We start from the raw sequence: 17,914 nt of genomic DNA, 5'->3' as shown, positions 1-17,914 counted from the left end.
TGCAACAGAACTCCTCACCTATGATTCCCAGTAACTCAGAGGCAGAATATAAATCATAGCGAGTAGTCATTGACAGCCTTATTAGAACTGCTTATATTGAGTCATAGATGGAAGTTGTAGTTCAAAAAATCTGAAGAACACCAGGTTGGGGAAGACTGCTCTAGTGAAAGGTATAGGTTGTGATGGAAAGCTCTCTGGATGTGTGTATACATCAATATATCGTGGAGCTCAATTTAGAACTCTGCTACACTGTTTTAGTTGGTTTATCTTTTGTTCTGGTTGCTTTAAGATGCAGAACTAGAAAGGAACATCATTGCTGTATATGCTGGTTTCCCATCCAAATGCCCTCATACTGTGAACATCTAAAAACCTTTTGAATAGATACTTAACAGCATGTGAAAGGAATGTGGGGTATTCGTTTATTTTATAACAAAACCCAACTCCCATTTCAATGGTTTTCCTGAATTGCTGCTGCTGCTACCACTCAGTCTCATTCCCTCTGAACCCTTAACTTGCTAATGAGCTGATAACAGTTGCAGGCGTGTTACAAAGTTAGATACAGATATTAACAAAGGTTTACGTTGATTATGAGATTAGGTGCACAAGCTTACCTGGTTACTGATGTTAAAATACTATGTCTTTAAATGACTACATGTTAACTTGCCAATTCAAATATTAACAGTTTATATTCAACTATTATACACTGGTAAGTGCCTATGGTAAGCTGTATTTAGGGGCAGTGAGGGCAGCAAAAAAACTATTTTGCTGCCACTATCAAATCATCAATCTGCTGCCCAGCGGAGCTCTTCAGAATTGTCTGAGGGCTATTACACTAGAACCATCTGAGGCCCGCTGTAATGAATTTGCTAGGCACTTCCAGAATAAAATCTTTAGCATCCACCGGGACTTAGACTCCAGTGTTATAGCAGGTGAATCAAGTGAGGTATCCAGAGCACAGCCTTGTCCCAATTCCTTGGATGAATTTCAGTTGGTGCAGCTTGAGGATGTTGACAAGGTGCTTGGACAGGTTCGTGCAACCACTTCTGTGCTGGATCCTTTCTCTTCGCTAATAAAAGCTAGCAGGAATGGAACAGCCGGCTGGGCCAGGGAAGTGATTAATGCCTCTCTGCGAGAGGGGGTGGTCCCTGGCTGCTTGAAAGAGGCAATAGTGAGACCACTCCTGAAGAGGCCCTCCCTGGACCCAGAAAATCTTAACTATAGGCTGGTAGCAAACGTTCCATTCCTGGGCAAGGTCCTGGAACGAGTGGTTGCAGGGCAGCTCCAGACACTCTTGGATGAGACCGATTATCTGGATCCATTTCAGTTGGGTTTCAGGCCTGGTTTTGGCACGGAAACAGCCTTGGTATGATGACCTTTGCCGGGAGAGAGAGACAGGGAGTGTGACTGTTGATTCTCCTTTGATTCTCCTTGATCTCTCAGCGGCTTTCAATGCCATCGACCATGGTATCCTTCTGGGGAGACTAGCTGAGTTGGGAGTGGGAGGTACTGCATTGCGGTGGTTCCACTCCTACTTGGCAGGTTGCCTCCAGAAGGTGGTGCTTGGGGAACATTACTCGGCACCCTGGACTCTCCAGTATGGGGTTCCGCAGGGGTCAGTTTTGTCCCCCATGCTGTTCAACATCTACATGAAACGGTTGGGTGTGGTCATCCAGAGCTTTGGAGTGCGTTGCCATCAGTATACTGATGACACGCAGCTCTATTTCTCCTTTTCATCTTCAGGTGAGGCTGTCAATGTGCTGAACCGGTGCCTGGCTGCGACAATGGACTGGATGAGGGCTAATCAACTGAGGCTCAATCCGGAAAAGACTGAGATGCTGCTAGTGGGTGGTTCTTCTGACCGGATGGTGGATGTCCAACCTGTTCAGGATGGGGTTGCACTCCCTCTGAAGGAGCGGGTTCGTAGCTTGGGGGTTCTAGAACCATCTCTGTCACTTGAGGCTCAGGTAGCCTTGGTGGCACGGAGTGCCTTCTACCAGCTTCGGTTGGTGGACCAACTATGTCCCTATCTGGACAGGGATAACCTGGCTTCAGTTGTCCATGCTCTGGTAACCTCTAAATTAGATTACTGCAATGTACTCTGTGTGGGGCTGCCTTTGAAGATGGTTTGGAAACTGCAGCTTGTGCAAAATGCAGCGGCCAGATTGGTAACAGGGACCAGACGGTCCAAACATATAAAACTGATTCTGGCCTGCTTGCATTGGCTGCCTGTATGTTTCCGAGCTCGATTCAAGGTGCTGGTTTTGACCTATAAAGCCTTGCACGGCTTGGGACCACAATACCTGTTGGAACGCCTCTCCCGATACAAACCCACCCATACACTACGTTCAAGATCAAAGGCCCTCCTCCAGGTGCCTACTCCAAGGGAAGCTCGGAGGGTGGCAACAAGGGAGAGGGCCTTCTCAGTGGTGGCCCCCAAATTATGGAATGATCTTCTTGACGAGGTGCGCCTGGCACCAACACTGTTATCTTTTCGGCGCCAGGTCAAGACTTTCCTCTTCTCCCAGGCATTTTAGCATGTGTTTTAAATTGTTTTTAAAATATGTGTTTTAAATTGTATATTTGTTTTAATGTTTTTGATTGCTGTAAACTGCCCAGAGAGCTTCGGCTATGGGGGCGGTATACAAGTGCAATAAATAAATAAATAAATAAAAATATTAAAGTAAGACAGCTTTAAGGAAGTTAGTTAGTTGCCATATTAAAACTCGCCAAATTGCCTTTTATTCTCTATCCCAGTTAAGCCTTACACTGCAGGACACAGAATAATGGGTTCAAGTTACAGGAAGCCAGATTTTGACTGAACATCAGAAAAAACTTCCCAACTGTTAAGTGGTATGACTATGTAACCTATTGCCTAGGGAGGTGGTGGGCTCTCCAACACTGAAGGCATTCGAAAGGCAGCTAGACAGCCATTGGGTATGTATTGATTCCTGCACTAAGAGGATTGGACTCGAAGACCTTATAGGCCCCTTCCAACTCCTATGATTCTGTGAACACTATATCTGAGGATGGTGCTAGAATCCTCTTTCTAATCCTTTATTGATCTATTGAAGCACAGGCTTGTTTTGCTGTAGTGCCCTGGAAAATATTTTCTCATGCTCCTACCAGTCACCTACATGCCAAGCAGTTTCTCACTTCTCCCCTCAGCTCTGGGCCGGTTCTCACCTTGTCTCTTCAGGTTGAACCAAGTGATTCAGCTATCCCCAGGAAGTCTTTGGCCATTAAGCTTCATCTGCTGCTCAGATCTTCCTAGATCCTCTTCTTCAGCTGACTCCACAAGCACCAGCAACTCGTCAACTCTGCTGACCAGCACCTGGTCATATATACACTTCTGGCCTCTCTAGTCCTGCCCCAGCCAATCACACCTAACTGAATTATAAAGCTGTATCCACCAATCAAAATATGCATACCTTTTACCCTTTTTCATACCTATAAAGTTCTAAGCCATCTGTCAGTCAAGGCCCCAAGGGACAGTTAAAATAACTCTTAGGAACTGGTCATGTTATGTGCATGGGTCCATCAACTCTCAATAAGTTGCCACTGCTTTCACCAGACTTCCCCAGATGGCTCACACACTGAAATAAAAAAAGTTGGATAGATGGTAGTTGCTGGGTCTTCATTTTGCTGAATTAATCTAATGATGACTTTGATTCCAGCTGCTCAAGGGTGCAAAAATGGCATCACTCTTAATGTTTATTTAAAAGTTCATGGTGGGCCATCTTTTATTATTTTACTAGCTTAAATAGTCTTGCTGCCAGCAAAGCTGCTCCCCACCAGTGTATGTGTAGCAGGAGTTCCTGTGACAATGAGGGTTCTACAGGCAAGCTGATCAGTGAGCTTCAGTGGAATACCGCACCATCCTGTCATCTTCCCTCAGACCTGCCTGCCCTAAATAGGGCATGCCAAGTGTCTATAGAAGGAAGTGTGTGGGTTTAAACTAACATGCTGCTTCCTCAAGCTAAATGATCAATTTTGAATCCTCACCCTAGAGCAGGGATAGGGAACCTGTGGCCCTCCAGATGTTCTTGGGCTAGAACTTCCATCATCTGTGATCATTGGCTGTGTTGGCTGGGTTGATGCAAATTGAAATCCCAACAACCGGAGGGCCATAGGTTCCCCACTCCTGTCCTAGAGCCTAATATTTCTTGTTTTTGTTTAGAACTTGGGGTGAGGTGAACTAACTAAACTATCTCCCTACCCCCCTTTCTTCTACTTCACCTCAGAAACTTACCTAGAAGTAGTATGGCTGCCATATGCTACAGAATTTCCTTTCAACTACAAATATGGCTTTTGGTATCATCTATTATGGCATGTAGCTGGGCTGACAAGTTTAGATAGATCCCAGGAAGTGGTGTTGGGGGTGGGGGAAACTAATGCTCTACCCAAAACATTTGGCTTACAGGGTGTCATAGTTCCATGTTATCCACCATGCAGCATCTGAATGAATCTGCTGGGTGATGTCACCAATGTAAATGACACCCAGCTCTGTATCTCATTTCCATTGTCTAATATCGAGACAGTGGAAGCTTGGAGCCAGTTTTGGATAGGCTGAAGCTTAATCCAGGTAAGATGGAGATACTGTTAGTTGAAGGATTTCATGATCCTGCAGGTGGTGTAGAAATTTCTGGGTGGAGTTTGCAGTTTCCCTAAAGCCAGCATAGTATAGTGGTTAGAGAGCTGGACTAAGACCAAGAACAAATGTAGGTTTGAATTCCCACTTAGCCATGAACCTACTTGGTGAACTTGGACTAGTCACTCTCACAGCTTGACTTACCTCACAGGAGTTAGTCAGAGGATAAACTGGGGACATTACATACCCTGCCTTGAACTTGAAAAAAATAATATAAATGTAATACATAAAGCAACAGATGTGCAGATTGGAAATCCTGCTGGATCCACTGGTCCTCCTGGATGGTCAGGTGGAGGTGGTAGCAACTCCATCTGGTACACTAGTTGCTCCCTTATCTGGAGAAAGCAGACCTAGCTTCAGATGTTCATGTCCTAGTTGCCTCCAGGTTAAATTACTGTGATGCAATCTACATAGAATTGTCCTTGAAAACAGTCTGGAAACTTGGTCCAGCCTGTTGCCGCCAGGAGATCAGAGCATGTTATTCAGACCGTTTATCAACAATTTATCAATTTGTTTCTAACTGTTTAAGATGTTGACCTGGAGCTTTAAATCCCTAAATGGCCTTGGACCAGTCTACATTTGGAATTGCCTCTTCTCCTATGAACCTGCCAGAATGTTGTTTTTTTCCTGGAGGCCTTCATGCATGTTCCCTTGCTGTCTGAGGTTTAAGTGGGCACAAGAGACAGGGTCTTCTCAAATGTGATCACATTGTGGAATGGATTGCCTAGGGAGATGCACGTGTTCCTGTCACTGCCTGCCTTTTGGCAGATAGTAAAGACCATTTTATTCCAATAAGTACTTTCATAATTTGGACTTTATGATGTTTTAACAGCTGCTTTTTACTATTTTGTTGGTTTGCATTTAGGGTGTCCTGTGTTATGATCTGTTATTTTAGCATCATTTTCCCACCTTGAGTTCACTTCTGCCAGAAAAGTGGAAATGAGACGATGGGTAGTATCCAATGTCAGTCTCCCTCAGAGTAGACACATGTAAAGTAATAGATCCAAGTTAGTCATATCCATTAATTTCAACAAATTTACTCTGAGTAGGACTAACACCGAATACAACCCTATATACACAAACAGGTCCCAGCAGCAATGGTAACCTAAGCATATTGTTGCGCACCTCCCCAATCTCTGAGCGGTGAGATCTCCGGGGTCCTTGCGCTCATCCAGGGTTTGGTTTCCTTTTGGAAGAAGGTCAGCGGAGACTGTGGTGTCTTTATGAAATATGGCTTATTTATTTACACACATTCCAACCTGAGCTTAAGATGGCGGGGGTTCAAGGCATCAGCAGTCCAATATCCAGCTTTTCCATCTGGGTTGCAGGAGGCCACTGTTATGCAAAATGCCATGTTGCAGAGAGCCAGTCTCTCTGCCTGCCTTCAGTCACCAGCTTTTCTCTAGATACAACTAAAAACACAAACCTCTCCTAGGCTTCAGGAAGGGGAGGGGAAGGCTCTCCTGAAGAGTTTCAATGACAAAAGGATCTTCCTGGTACATTCAGCAGTTGCTGGGCACCTAATAGGCCCATTAACTTCCTGGCCACTCTATTTGTTTCACAAAAGAAATTCATCGGGCTACCAGAGCCAGACCCAAGGCACAGGATTCCAAATCAGAGGCTGGAAAGGGGACCCACAAGAATCATCCATTCCAACCCCCATGCTCATAATGATATCAACTGCCTCTCTCATCTACTCTAGTTTATATAGAGATGTAGTATTTTCCCTTTCTTGGGTCCACTCCTTGCAATGCTAGACGCCTGGAGAAATAAGAGAGAAAGCCCTTAAGAGGAGGATGAGAGTCACTGCTGCCAGCTAATACTAGTTAGGGAGCAAACTTAAGCTTAAGCTGTTGTGTTGAATAATGGAGGTATCACAGTTTATTTTCTATCCATTATAGTCAATGGGATGGCAAACAGGACCGCGTCTAAATCAGGCATGTAGAACCTCCTGCTTGCCCTGTGGGGCAAAGTTCAGAGGTTCAAATTGGGCCTGTGAGGCTGTTTTCCACAAACTACACCCACCTGCCCCAGACCTGAGGTCAGCTGTGGGGCATGTGGAGATTCAGTAGGTAATGCACAATTCAGAGCCTTAAGAGTGCACTTTCACTTGCACATTGACAAGGCAAAGCAGGCATCTGCTGTACAGCTGATGCCTGAAAGAAGAAGCCAAAAAAAGTTTCCCACTGCTGGCCTAAACCATAGTAATAACTAGTGGTGAGCGGGTGGTGGCAAAACAGTTGCAAGCGCACTTGGAGGAAGCGGATTATCTGGATCCATTTCAATCGGGCTTCAGGCCTGGACATGGGACTGAAACAGCCCTGGTCGCCTTGGTAGATGATATGAGGAGGGCGTGGGATAGGGGCGAATGCACCTTCCTTGTCCTCCTTGATCTCTCAGCGGCTTTCGATACCGTTGACCACGTTATCCTCTTGGACCGCCTGGAGAGGTTAGGTATGGGGGGCACTGTATTGCAGTGGTTCCATTCCTTCCTCTCTGGTAGGTACCAAAGAGTGGCATTGGAGGATGAGGTTTCGGATCCTTGGCCTCTCACTTGTGGGGTGCCACAGGGTTCCATCCTCTCCCCGATGCTGTTTAACATCTATATAAAGCCGCTGGGGGCAATCATCAGGAGATTTGGGCTGCAATGTCATCAGTATGCGGATGACACGCAGCTCTATCTCTCATTTAAATCTTCACTGAGGTTGGCTGTAGAAACCAAGTGCCTGGAGTCGGTGAGTGGCTGGATGGGAAGGAATAAACTGAAGCTGAACCCTGACAAAACCGAGGTACTGTTTGTGGGAGACAAGGGAAGGCTGGGGGATGTGGACCTGGTGCTCAACGGGGTACGATTGCCCCTGAAAGACCAGGTCCGCAGCCTGGGGGTCATTCTTGACTCCCAGCTGACCATGGAAGCTCAAGTCTCGGCTGTGAGCCGGGCGGCGCTGTATCAACTCCATCTGATACGGAGGCTGCGCCCCTACCTTCCCAACCATCTACTCCCACCGGTAGTACATGCCCTGGTCACCTCTCGCCTAGATTACTGTAATGTGCTGTACGTGGGGTTACCCTTGAAAACGGTCCAGAAGCTGCAACTGGTACAGAATGCGGCGGCTCGTCTGATTAAAGGCAGCCGCCGGCAAGATCACATCACTCCAGTGCTGAAGGAGTTGCACTGGCTACCGGTTGTTTACCGGGCCCAATTCAAGGTGTTGGTTTTGACCTTTAAAACCCTATACGGTTTTAGCCCAGTCTATCTGAAGGAGAGCCTCCAGCATTGTCAGGGATACCGCTCAACAAGATCAGCCTCAGAAGACCTTCTCTCGATCCCACCGGTTAAAACAGCTAGACTGGTGAGGACTAGAGAGAGGGCTTTTTCAATAGTGGCCCCCACCCTGTGGAACTCTCTCCCAAATGATCTCCGCCATGCCCCTTCTATGATGAGCTTCCGCCGGGCCTTGAAGACCTGGCTCTTCAGGCAGGCTTTTGGGGTGGGTTAGGTTTTTATTGTTATGGTTTTAAATGTTAATGTTTCAATGTATTGTTTTTATCTTGTAAGTCGCCCAGAGTGGCTGGACATCCAGCCAGATGGGCGACTAATAAATTTAATATTATTATTATTATTATAGGGAAAAAACTTCACAACAAGGGCAACACTACAGAAAATGCCCTCTCAATTAGTAATCCGTCTCCCATTTTTAAAAACAAAAGCTGTGCTGTATAGAGAGATGAACTCTCTCTTGCCCTTCTGTAGCTCATCTCCTTGCAGCACCTCTCACCAAGTGCTTATCTCTAGGCCATGCTCAAAGAGCCCTGCTTGTGGGGTTGTGGGAGTGAAGAGGCGGTGCTGGGAGTTATGGGCTAAGGGTGGGTTTTACACTCCTTACCTGCACCCACCCCTTTTTTTCAATTTGGACACATAGTCCTCTTTCTATATCATTGGAGCAGTTCCACATTAAAATACATGTCTAGCTTGGTCCTTATATCAGTCCTAATGTAACCAAGAAAGTGAATGTACTGGACAGAGTGACAGCCCATGTGTTCTCGCTCTGTGGTTGCTGCCATTTATTATTATTTACAATTATATATCCTGCTATTCTTCTGTCATGGAACATAATCTGCTTGGTTCCCAGGCAATTGTTCACCCATCCAGGCACTGACAAAACCCAGACCTGCTTAGCTTCAGCAAGGTAGTGACCTCATGTTCGCTTACAACCTAGGGTAGTTTACTGTGTGTTTCTCCCCACCTGCCCCCGTTTTAGCTGTCTGCCTATTTAGTTTAATAATTATGTATTATTATTTATTAAAATAGAATTGTACTTCGCCTGTTAGGCTATCATAGCCAACGCAAAGGCAAGACCAAACAAAACAGTGGAATGTCGTGTTTTGCTGTCATGTCTAAGTGTAATCCCAAATTGTTATTATCATCAACAGCAGCAGCAGCCGCCAGTTCAGTCTGCCGTACAACCAGTTTCTCTGACCGACTTTACATCCAAGAACAGAACAATTAAAAAAATTATTCATACAATAAAGTAAAATCCATAACAAAGCATAAAAGACAATGTAGGTTTGTGTCTGAGAATGCGAAGGTTTTCTTGAATCTTGAACACGCGCGAGCATTTCTCGGAGCGCTTAAGGAGTTGTCCAAAGAACATGGGGGGGGGGGACGTTCTTTTCTCTCTCTCCCTGCAACGTACAACGTGGAGAACTGACTCCGTCGGGCTGTGTAAGCGCATGCGCGCTCGTTCGCGCGGCCGCTCATTGGTTTGGTGCCTGTCTAGAATTAAGGTACCCAAGTTAGCAGGCGGGGCGATAACCCTTGTGGATCTGCTCGGGAGACCCCGGCGTTGGGGCTGCGCCAGCGCGCGCGCACGGCACCGCCTCCTCCTCCTCACATCTCCCCGCCCTGCCTGAGCCGAGTGGAAGGGGGCTGGGGTTGGTTGGTGCCAGCAGCGGCGTGAGCGCTCGAGCGGCCGCCATTTTACGCAGGCTCCTGCCACATTCTCAGGACACGCTGAGGGAGCGGAGACGGGGCAGCTCCGCAACCGCGCCCCCCCCACCATCCCCCTCCGGAGCCCTTTCGCGCACCATTCATCACCCCCGCCAGCCCCTGCCGCTCACCCACGCAGGTCAGCAGTCACCGGGGCTTGCCAGGCGGTAAAGGGGGGAGGGGGGAAAGAGTCGGTCAAGAAAAAAGAAGGGGCCCTTAAAAGGTCTTCTGGAAGGGAGGGAGCCGGTGGAAATAGGGTGAGAGAGGAAGACAGACAGGCGTGCAGCCACTTCTTGGTGGAAACGGAGCTTGGCTAAACAAAGAGGCCGGCGGTAATCAGCGGCCCTGTCCCGTGCTGAAGGAGCTGGTACTTCTCCGGCAGTTATCACACTTTACGGCGGTTTATGCTAGGCCCCACTGGCATGGCATTGGAGTGAGGGGAAAGACCCTTAACATGAGCCTGCTTGCCTGCTTCCTTGCCCTCTCCCGCGAGGGGCTCCAGCTGCCTCATTGTCCAGGCGGCAGCGCCATTCATTGGCCACGAGGCGCCTCTGGGGTGGGGTGGGACGAGATGGAAACGGAAGGAGTAGTGCAGTGGCTGCCGCCACCGCCGCCAATAATGTGGCTGAGGGACTGGGGTAGACCGGGGGATTGTCGCGTGCCTGGAGTCACGTAACGGGCTGGACGGAGTCGGGTCCCGCTCTTCGCATTAGGAGTTTGAGAAGCATGGTGGGGTTGAGAGGGAGGGAGGTCTGACTCTGCGCTGTTAACGAATGGGAGGAGGAGGAAAGGCATGAGAAGGTACCGTGCACTCATTTTGTTCCCTTCTCTTTCTCTCCCCCCCTTTTCCACATGGCGAAATCGGGCCCAGGGTGTTGCAATTCTTCTCCCGGAGGGGGGAAAAAGGAAGAGGGGGAGGGACAGACTGCTTTTCCGGGTGGCGGTGGAGGGAAGTTGGTCGCTGGAGGAAGTTGTAAGACATTTGAACGCGCCGAGCACGTGTTTTCATCAGCCTTATGGCGGCTGCCGCCACTTGGACTGGGTGCGGACTGGAAGCGCTTTGTTCCCTTTGCCTTGTTGCTTTAGGCGCTGTCAAAGAGGCGGGAAAGGAGCTGTAATGTAGGCAAGTTAACGGGATCTCGTGACAGGTACGATGGGTTGAAATAAGCGACTAGGATATAAGTAGTGGCGAATGGAAGTGGCTGTATCGCGCGGTGGTGTGTGCACGTTGTTTGCAGCCTTTTGCTTCTTGTTCCATTTCTAATTTCTCCAGAGGTTCTTAGAGCGTGTTAGAGACAGAGAGAAAAGGGAGGTGAGTCAGAGAGTTTGGCTGGATTGTGTAAAACCGGCAGAAAAATCTTTACGTCCCCGCTAGGCGTTAGTGTTAGGGTATGCTTTTGCACTACTAGTTTTTTCTCTTGATGAAGGCTTGTGTGTTTTCTGATGTGAAAAGTAGTAGGGAGAACAGATTAAACTCAGCAAGTTTCTAGTAGGCAGCTGCATGTATTGACTCACACCTGAATAACTTGGCTTTAAGGTTTATAGTTTAATTATGATGCTTATTGCGTTTGAACAGATATCTGGAAACATGGCTTCTGAACATGTTAATGGGAATGGTACTGAAGAGCCGATGGATACTTCTGCTGCAGTTACCCATTCTGAGCATTTCCAGACATTGCTTGATGCTGGTTTACCACAGAAAGTTGCTGAAAAACTAGATGAAATTTACGTTGCAGGTAAGATGTAAAACTTGCAAAATCACATTTTCAATATTTTCTATTGGACTTTACTTGCTTTGGGCTAAAATAGCAACTTTTTGTGGTTTCCAAAAAAAAAGTATGGGGACTGCAGTTTTCTTAGTAAGCGTTTGGATGATCAACAATTACCATGTAACATTTGCACTACTGTAGGTTAGCCTGTGGTACTGAGTGAAAGGGTGGTGGTGAGGGAATGTAGTTGTACCTTAGACAGTTCATAGTGGATTATATTTGTGTGTTTGGAGCACTGTGTAGTCCAGGAATTGAGGCAGTAATCATAAGTATCTCATCTGGATGATAACTGATTTAATGTTTGGACCTGTAGGTGCAAAGGCTACTGTGTCATGTTCTGAAGCTCAGTTTTGGAGACCAGTATAATTGTTGAGTACTTTCGTCTACTGTTTTAAAAACAGTTTTCCTTAGAGGCTGAAATGTACTGTGTTGTTGCTCCGAGTCCATTAAACTGTTCATGCAAATTTATGATATTTTCAGAAGTTGTCAACTTGTAGCATCAGATGTAATATAGTACATTTGTAGATTAATGCAGTTTTTTTAGGGGAAATCCTGAAATTGTCCACTGACCAGCTCATCTGACCATTTATCTGCTTCTGAAATGGGATAAGATGGTTAACTAAAAAATGTTAGAATATAATATTTCTTTTTCTAGGGCTAGTTGCTCACAGTGATTTAGATGAAAGAGCTATTGAAGCTTTAAAGGAATTTAATGAAGAAGGTGCATTGGCAGTGCTTCAGCAATTTAAAGACAGTGATCTCTCTCATGTTCAGGTAATGTACTACTATAATAGCATTTCTGTTCCATTACAGTACAATTTTGTGCTAGCACTCATACAGACCTTGCACAATTTAGGATGATCTGATGTAAAATTCAGTCCTGACACTTTATCCATATAATTTCTTTTTAGAACAAAAGTGCCTTTTTATGTGGCGTCATGAAGACATACAGACAACGAGAAAAGCAAGGGACCAAAGTGGCAGACTCTAGCAAAGGACCAGATGAAGCAAAAATCAAGGTGTGTTTCTTTATAGAGCACTACATAAATTCCTTTGGCACTAATTTCTCTGGTTGGTTATGTGTACAAGAATGATTTGTGCTGAGGTATTTGTAACAGTATTCTAGGCCAAAGTGTAGTAAGTTAGTCCTGCAGTGTTGCTAGTCAGCTGAATTTCTTTAAGAGCTGCTTACTTTTATATTTAGGGTTCTATTGCAATAATTGTGTCTTGTCCACTCCTCTGCACAATTTTTGTTTGTTTTAATGTTAAAAAGTTCCTGAAATGGGTCCTATGAGTAAACAGGGCACAACTGTCATTGTACTGGTTGCATTTATGGTCCACAGATTGTGACAGTATGGTGGTTTCTATACCCAGTCTGTACTTTTAGTGCTGGCATCGTGATTTGTAGGATTTCTCTTTCTTGCTTTTGGATAATTGTTCTGATATAGATGACTCATGGACTATCAGTTTATTGGCACTGTACAGTAGGGCCCCGCTCATACGGTGGGTTTCGTTCTGGACCGTAAAGCGGAAATCGCCATAAAGCGAAACCCATTGACGATAATTGGACGCGTTGCGCGAAAATGACGTCAAAATGGCGCGTGACGGAAAAAACGCCGTAAAAACGGAACAAGCGCCTTAATGCGGGGACTTTCCCTAATTGAAAGCCGCCGCATTAGTGAATCGCTGTAAAGCGAAGGGCCGTAAAGCGGGGCCCTACTGTATCTTAAGATCAAATTGTATAAGGCAGCAGTTGCAAGCACTTTGGGCCTAGTACAACCAGATACTGCGAAGTTTTCAGTGCTTACTTATGACTAGTCCATTTAAGCCAGCAGCACTATTGAAATATAGTACACATACATCTGCTTGGTCTTTTGATAGAGCGGAGTAACTTCTTGTCTTGAGAAAGCCTAGAACAATCAAATGACAGAATATTCTAGGCAATTGAATTATAGTGTCTACATATAGTAAATACCTATCTTCCTGGCTTGCTAACACCTTTTTTATTCACTTACTGGAATTCCAGTACATTTTTTCCTTTATTCCTTTCACAAAACAACTAATGAATCACTGAGCTGTATTTGGTCTGTATTCAGCTATAGTCACATTGAAGAATGTGTGACTGTACAGCAAGATCAGTACTGACTGAAGCATGCATGTGCGTACAAATTAATCATGCAATCTACGAAGGAGTGGGAAAGTGGCCTTCCATAAGAAGTTGCTGTAGACATTTGTCCCACCTGGACACTTCCATGCTTATTGCTCTGCTGCTCTACAGAGTGTGCTATGTCTTATGAGATCTATTATTTTGGACTGAGGCTCCTCTGTGCTTCATCTCCAGGGTAACCCACATCCTGCTATCCAAATTCAGAGGGCACAGCTGTTCTCAGTTGAAGCAGTTTTTGTGCATGGGCAAGAGAAGGCTGTGTGCCCCATGATGAGGCACAAACGCATCTGTTTAGAGGGATAGGTATAGTACATTTGGCATAACAGCTGTATACCTAACACAGAAGGCACCTGGTAGGAGGAAGCAAAACTGACTTCTAGAGAGGTTTCTCATGCAGGATTTTAGGATTGCTCTGTAAAATAGTTGCATCAAGAGGGCTGCTTTTGTGTGCAAAAATTGAATTGGTTAAAAACAAATATGTATTTGGGAAGCTATATTCAAAAGCTGAGGGAATGCAGGTTCACTCTTAAAACATAAATGTCAAAGGCCATTTCAGTACAAGCATGCATCTTCCTTTTCCATTTTTAAGTTGGTAAACTATTATATGTTACTTAAAATTCTTAAACTTACATTTTAAGGCACTTTTAGAGAGAACGGGTTATACGCTTGATGTGACTACTGGACAAAGAAAGTATGGTGGTCCTCCCCCAGACTGTGTGTACTCTGGACAACAGCCTTCTGTTGGCACTGAGGTAAGCAACATCACATTTTCTGATGGGGTTATGTGTTTCTGTATTGTGTGATGGTTTTTTAAAAAATGTTGTCTTTGTTACAGATATTTGTGGGTAAGATTCCGAGGGACTTATTTGAGGATGAACTTGTTCCATTATTTGAGAAAGCTGGGCCTATTTGGGATCTGCGCTTAATGATGGATCCTCTCACAGGCTTAAACAGAGGATATGCTTTTGTCACTTTTTGTAACAAAGAGGCAGCTCAAGAAGCTGTTAAACTGGTAAGATTTTTCGTATTGCATTCTTTGATCACCCCTTTATCTAAAAGCAAATACTGTAATCACTGGCAGTGGCCAAGAAATATTCTCATCAGTTTGCACCCTTGTATGTAGGTTAGAATTGTTTAGGCCTAATGACCTCCAGAACTTCTCTTTTAACTGAGCAGTTCTAAAAGTTCCTTTATCTTATTTTTTTTCACTTCATGATGGTTGCATATGAGTTTTTCTGCTTGCAGTTGCTTTAAAGCAGAGTGAGTTCCGCCAGGGATGACAGAAATGAAAATTTCCAGACCTATGTTCAGCTAAGATTTATAGTGCAATCTAGGCATGTTTACTTGGAAGTAAGACCTGCGTTAAGTGGGACTACCTGCCAGAGTAACTGCTGTTGTAAAAATGAGACTCATTCAAAGCTACTCCTGTACTAGGTCATACTGTCCATCATCCTTGCTCTAAGTTACTATATGTTGGAATATCGTAGACTTCCTTTTCGACAAAATAATAGCAGGATTTGGAACAAGTTCTAGTTTGTTTGGTACAGTACAGTATTTATTTTCAGTTTTCTTGATTTTTATTAATAATTGTATTATACGGTGATATGAACATAACTGACTTTGTTGTGTAGTATGATGTATCATTTGGGCTTAAACAATAAGTTGCTTTTGTATTGTCCGTTTGGATTTCTTGAAAGTTGGTGGAATTCTTAGGTCTCTAGTCCTTTAAGAAACAAGTTAGATGGTGCATGTAGTCTGATACTTGCTTCTAGGCCTTTGTCATAAGCATGCACCTTAATCATTAGGCTTTATGGAATGACATTCGTTTTTCAGTACGTTGTCCTGGGGATACTATTACTGCCAATTCATAGTCTTTATTTTAAGTGCCTGAAGTCCACAAGTTATTTGACCTTTTTAAAGACTTAGACAGATGGCACTTGACATGAAAGAGAACCAACTGTCTTCCATTATACAAAAGATTTTCTTTCTAGTTGCTTGGAAAAGATCCAGATTAGTGACTGAGTTTATGCGCTAGGATCTCTTCCTTAGCAAAAAGTTTCACACCTTATTTACAGGTATGCTGGTACCAAGATTAAAAGTCACTGATTCGATTAGTTTGTATTGTAATGTTAAATGTATTGTGTTATATAGTACACTAAGTTGGTATAGGGCGAAATGCTTTAATGTATTTTAATTTGATCTTAAAATAATCTCGTTTCACTCACTTAAAATGAGAGATCATACTCCATGGTTAGAGATTCCCCGCCCCCCCAATACTTTCCTACATGAAGATTAATAGCATATATGCTTGCTCTCTGGCTTCCTGTTCAGGGAATGAGCTATCAAAGCTACTTTGCCATCCTTTTAAGGGTCATGATGTAAGTATAGTCATGACTGGGTGATTCTGTCCCATGAAATGGATTTTATGCATGGTGTTAGAGGGCCCAAAGAGGCAGTATTGGGGGCGGGAGATGGATGTTATCTTTTGTTCATAATCAAAGCAGGAACATCAGGACACTTAGCAAAAACCAAGTAGCTCCAGAGGTATTCTTAGGTTTGCCTTTTCCTCACATTGAGATGACTTGTCCAACTACTGAAGTATGGTAAATTGCTAAGATGTCTATTCCCAAAAGGAGAGGATCCTGCTGCAGTGTAAGCTGTAGTTTTTATCATTAAAACTCAATGTAATTTTGCATATTGGTAAATGAGAAGGGTATAATAGTTGTGCTCACGTACCACTGTTGCTGTTTCCTCCCAATCCAGGATTATAGTTGTGGTTTGCTTCCAGATCACCATGTAAGGATGAATGCAAAGGGTCTTGTGGCAGTGCTTATGTTATGGTTAGGTCCCAGTAAGAGAGCTTGATTCCTGTACCAGTGCTGGGATCATTTTTGTGATTCTGTGAGCTGCTACCTCAGAATAGCCATAGTGGTTTATAGTTTCTGATGATTTATGTTTTTGAGGACTTGCTGTTGAGTGAGTTTACTCTAAACAAGCACATCACATTTTTAAGGATTTGTTGGAAATCTTTTTCATTAGAAATGTCAGGGGTTTTCCCTCCCGTGCTTATGGTGTGGAATGGTCACTAGATAAAGTTAGTATGCTGAAGTGAAGAGGTGGGTGCCTCAAGACTCTTTGTTGATAGTGTACCCAGTTATTTTTAATCAGTGAGGAGGAAGGAACCAAGCACCATCTGTTGAGTAGCCCATGTAAGTAGGTTGTCATATGGGGAGTAGCCACACTGTTGGAAATGATGCATGTGACACCAAACTCCAGATACTTTAAGCAATTGAGTCAAGCTGCATACCATTCAGAGAACTTGCCCCCTCTTTGAAAACAAATTTTGCTCTGTATCGATTAACATTTCTGCAGTGAAGTAAAATGTAAAACTTTGCAAGTGAGGAAAAGCACAAATATACTTGGATAACTTACCCTATATAATTTTCTTTCTTTTAGTATAACAATCATGAAATTCGTTCTGGAAAACACATTGGTGTATGTATCTCTGTTGCCAACAATAGGCTTTTTGTTGGCTCTATTCCTAAGAGTAAAACCAAGGAGCAGATAGTTGAAGAATTTAGCAAAGTAACGGGTAAGTTGCTTTACATCTTGAGTGGGTGAAAATAAAAGGAAAGAATTCCTAATAGAGTGATCAGTGATGATTTTTTTTCACCATCTTTCGGCTGATGTTGAATGATGATGACACTGTAAACTGAGATCATAAGGAATATTCTTGAGAGTGGGAAAGAGATAAAGTGATGCTGTGGCCTAGGCTTGTCACTTTGGGGTGTCATAGTCAGGGCTGTGGAGTCGGAAGCAATTTTGGGTGGAGTCGGAGTCGGTAGAAATGTTCCGACTCCGGCTTCAAAATAAATTTTGATTGACAAATTTTTTAAAATATAAATTCAAAATGTCAAAGAAGCTTCCCATGAAGTCAGCTGTAACTCAAGATGGAAAACATTTTGTGTGTCAGTGTATGACACAGGACCCAGATGAAGACAAATGTTGTGATGCCAAGATCAGCACATACTCAGGCAGCGATAAAAATGCTCCTATGAGAGCTTCCAATTTAAAAAGACATTTACAGCCCTTTCCAGGGCTGTGGAGTTGGAAGCAATTTTGGGTGGAGTCGGAGTCGGACAGTAGAAAAATAGAGGAGTCGAAGGTTTGGCATACCGACTCCACAGCCCTGATCATAGTTCGCCTGTGGGAGCTTGCCCAGCTTTACCCAAAGCCTGACTGTTTGGAAGAATTTGTCTTTTATAAAGGGGAGTTTTGCTCAGTTCTGCTACATGGTGCTATCAAGCATTTTGAATAGTCATAAACATTCCATGACATCA

The 17,914-nt window shown here is 44.3% G+C and overlaps 1 protein-coding gene across 9 annotated transcripts in view; it reads left to right on the top strand.

The window, feature by feature from the left end:
- The first annotated feature begins 9,479 nt into the window (after positions 1-9,479).
- SYNCRIP (synaptotagmin binding cytoplasmic RNA interacting protein) overlaps positions 9,480-17,914 on the top strand; it is a 29,227-nt gene continuing 20,792 nt past the window's right edge. For 4 of the 9 annotated variants that reach the window (XM_061623275.1, XM_061623274.1, XM_061623273.1 and 1 more), the window contains exons 1-7: positions 10,660-10,786; positions 11,215-11,374; positions 12,063-12,181; positions 12,319-12,426; positions 14,213-14,326; positions 14,410-14,586; positions 17,031-17,166. In XM_061623275.1, coding sequence (XP_061479259.1) covers positions 11,227-11,374; positions 12,063-12,181; positions 12,319-12,426; positions 14,213-14,326; positions 14,410-14,586; positions 17,031-17,166 — 802 coding nt within the window. In that variant the 5' untranslated portion in view covers positions 10,660-10,786; positions 11,215-11,226. Of the gene's footprint in view, positions 9,778-10,658; positions 10,787-11,214; positions 11,375-12,062; positions 12,182-12,318; positions 12,427-14,212; positions 14,327-14,409; positions 14,587-17,030; positions 17,167-17,914 lie in introns of those variants that run through there. The other 5 variants (XM_061623279.1, XM_061623271.1, XM_061623277.1 and 2 more) reach the window with 5 other exon arrangements.

This window comes from Rhineura floridana, chromosome 4, assembly GCF_030035675.1.
Source record: "Rhineura floridana isolate rRhiFlo1 chromosome 4, rRhiFlo1.hap2, whole genome shotgun sequence".
NCBI lineage: Eukaryota > Metazoa > Chordata > Lepidosauria > Squamata > Rhineuridae > Rhineura > Rhineura floridana.
Note: the sequence above shows the minus strand (reverse complement) of the source record. Positions and strands in the feature narration are given on the sequence as shown.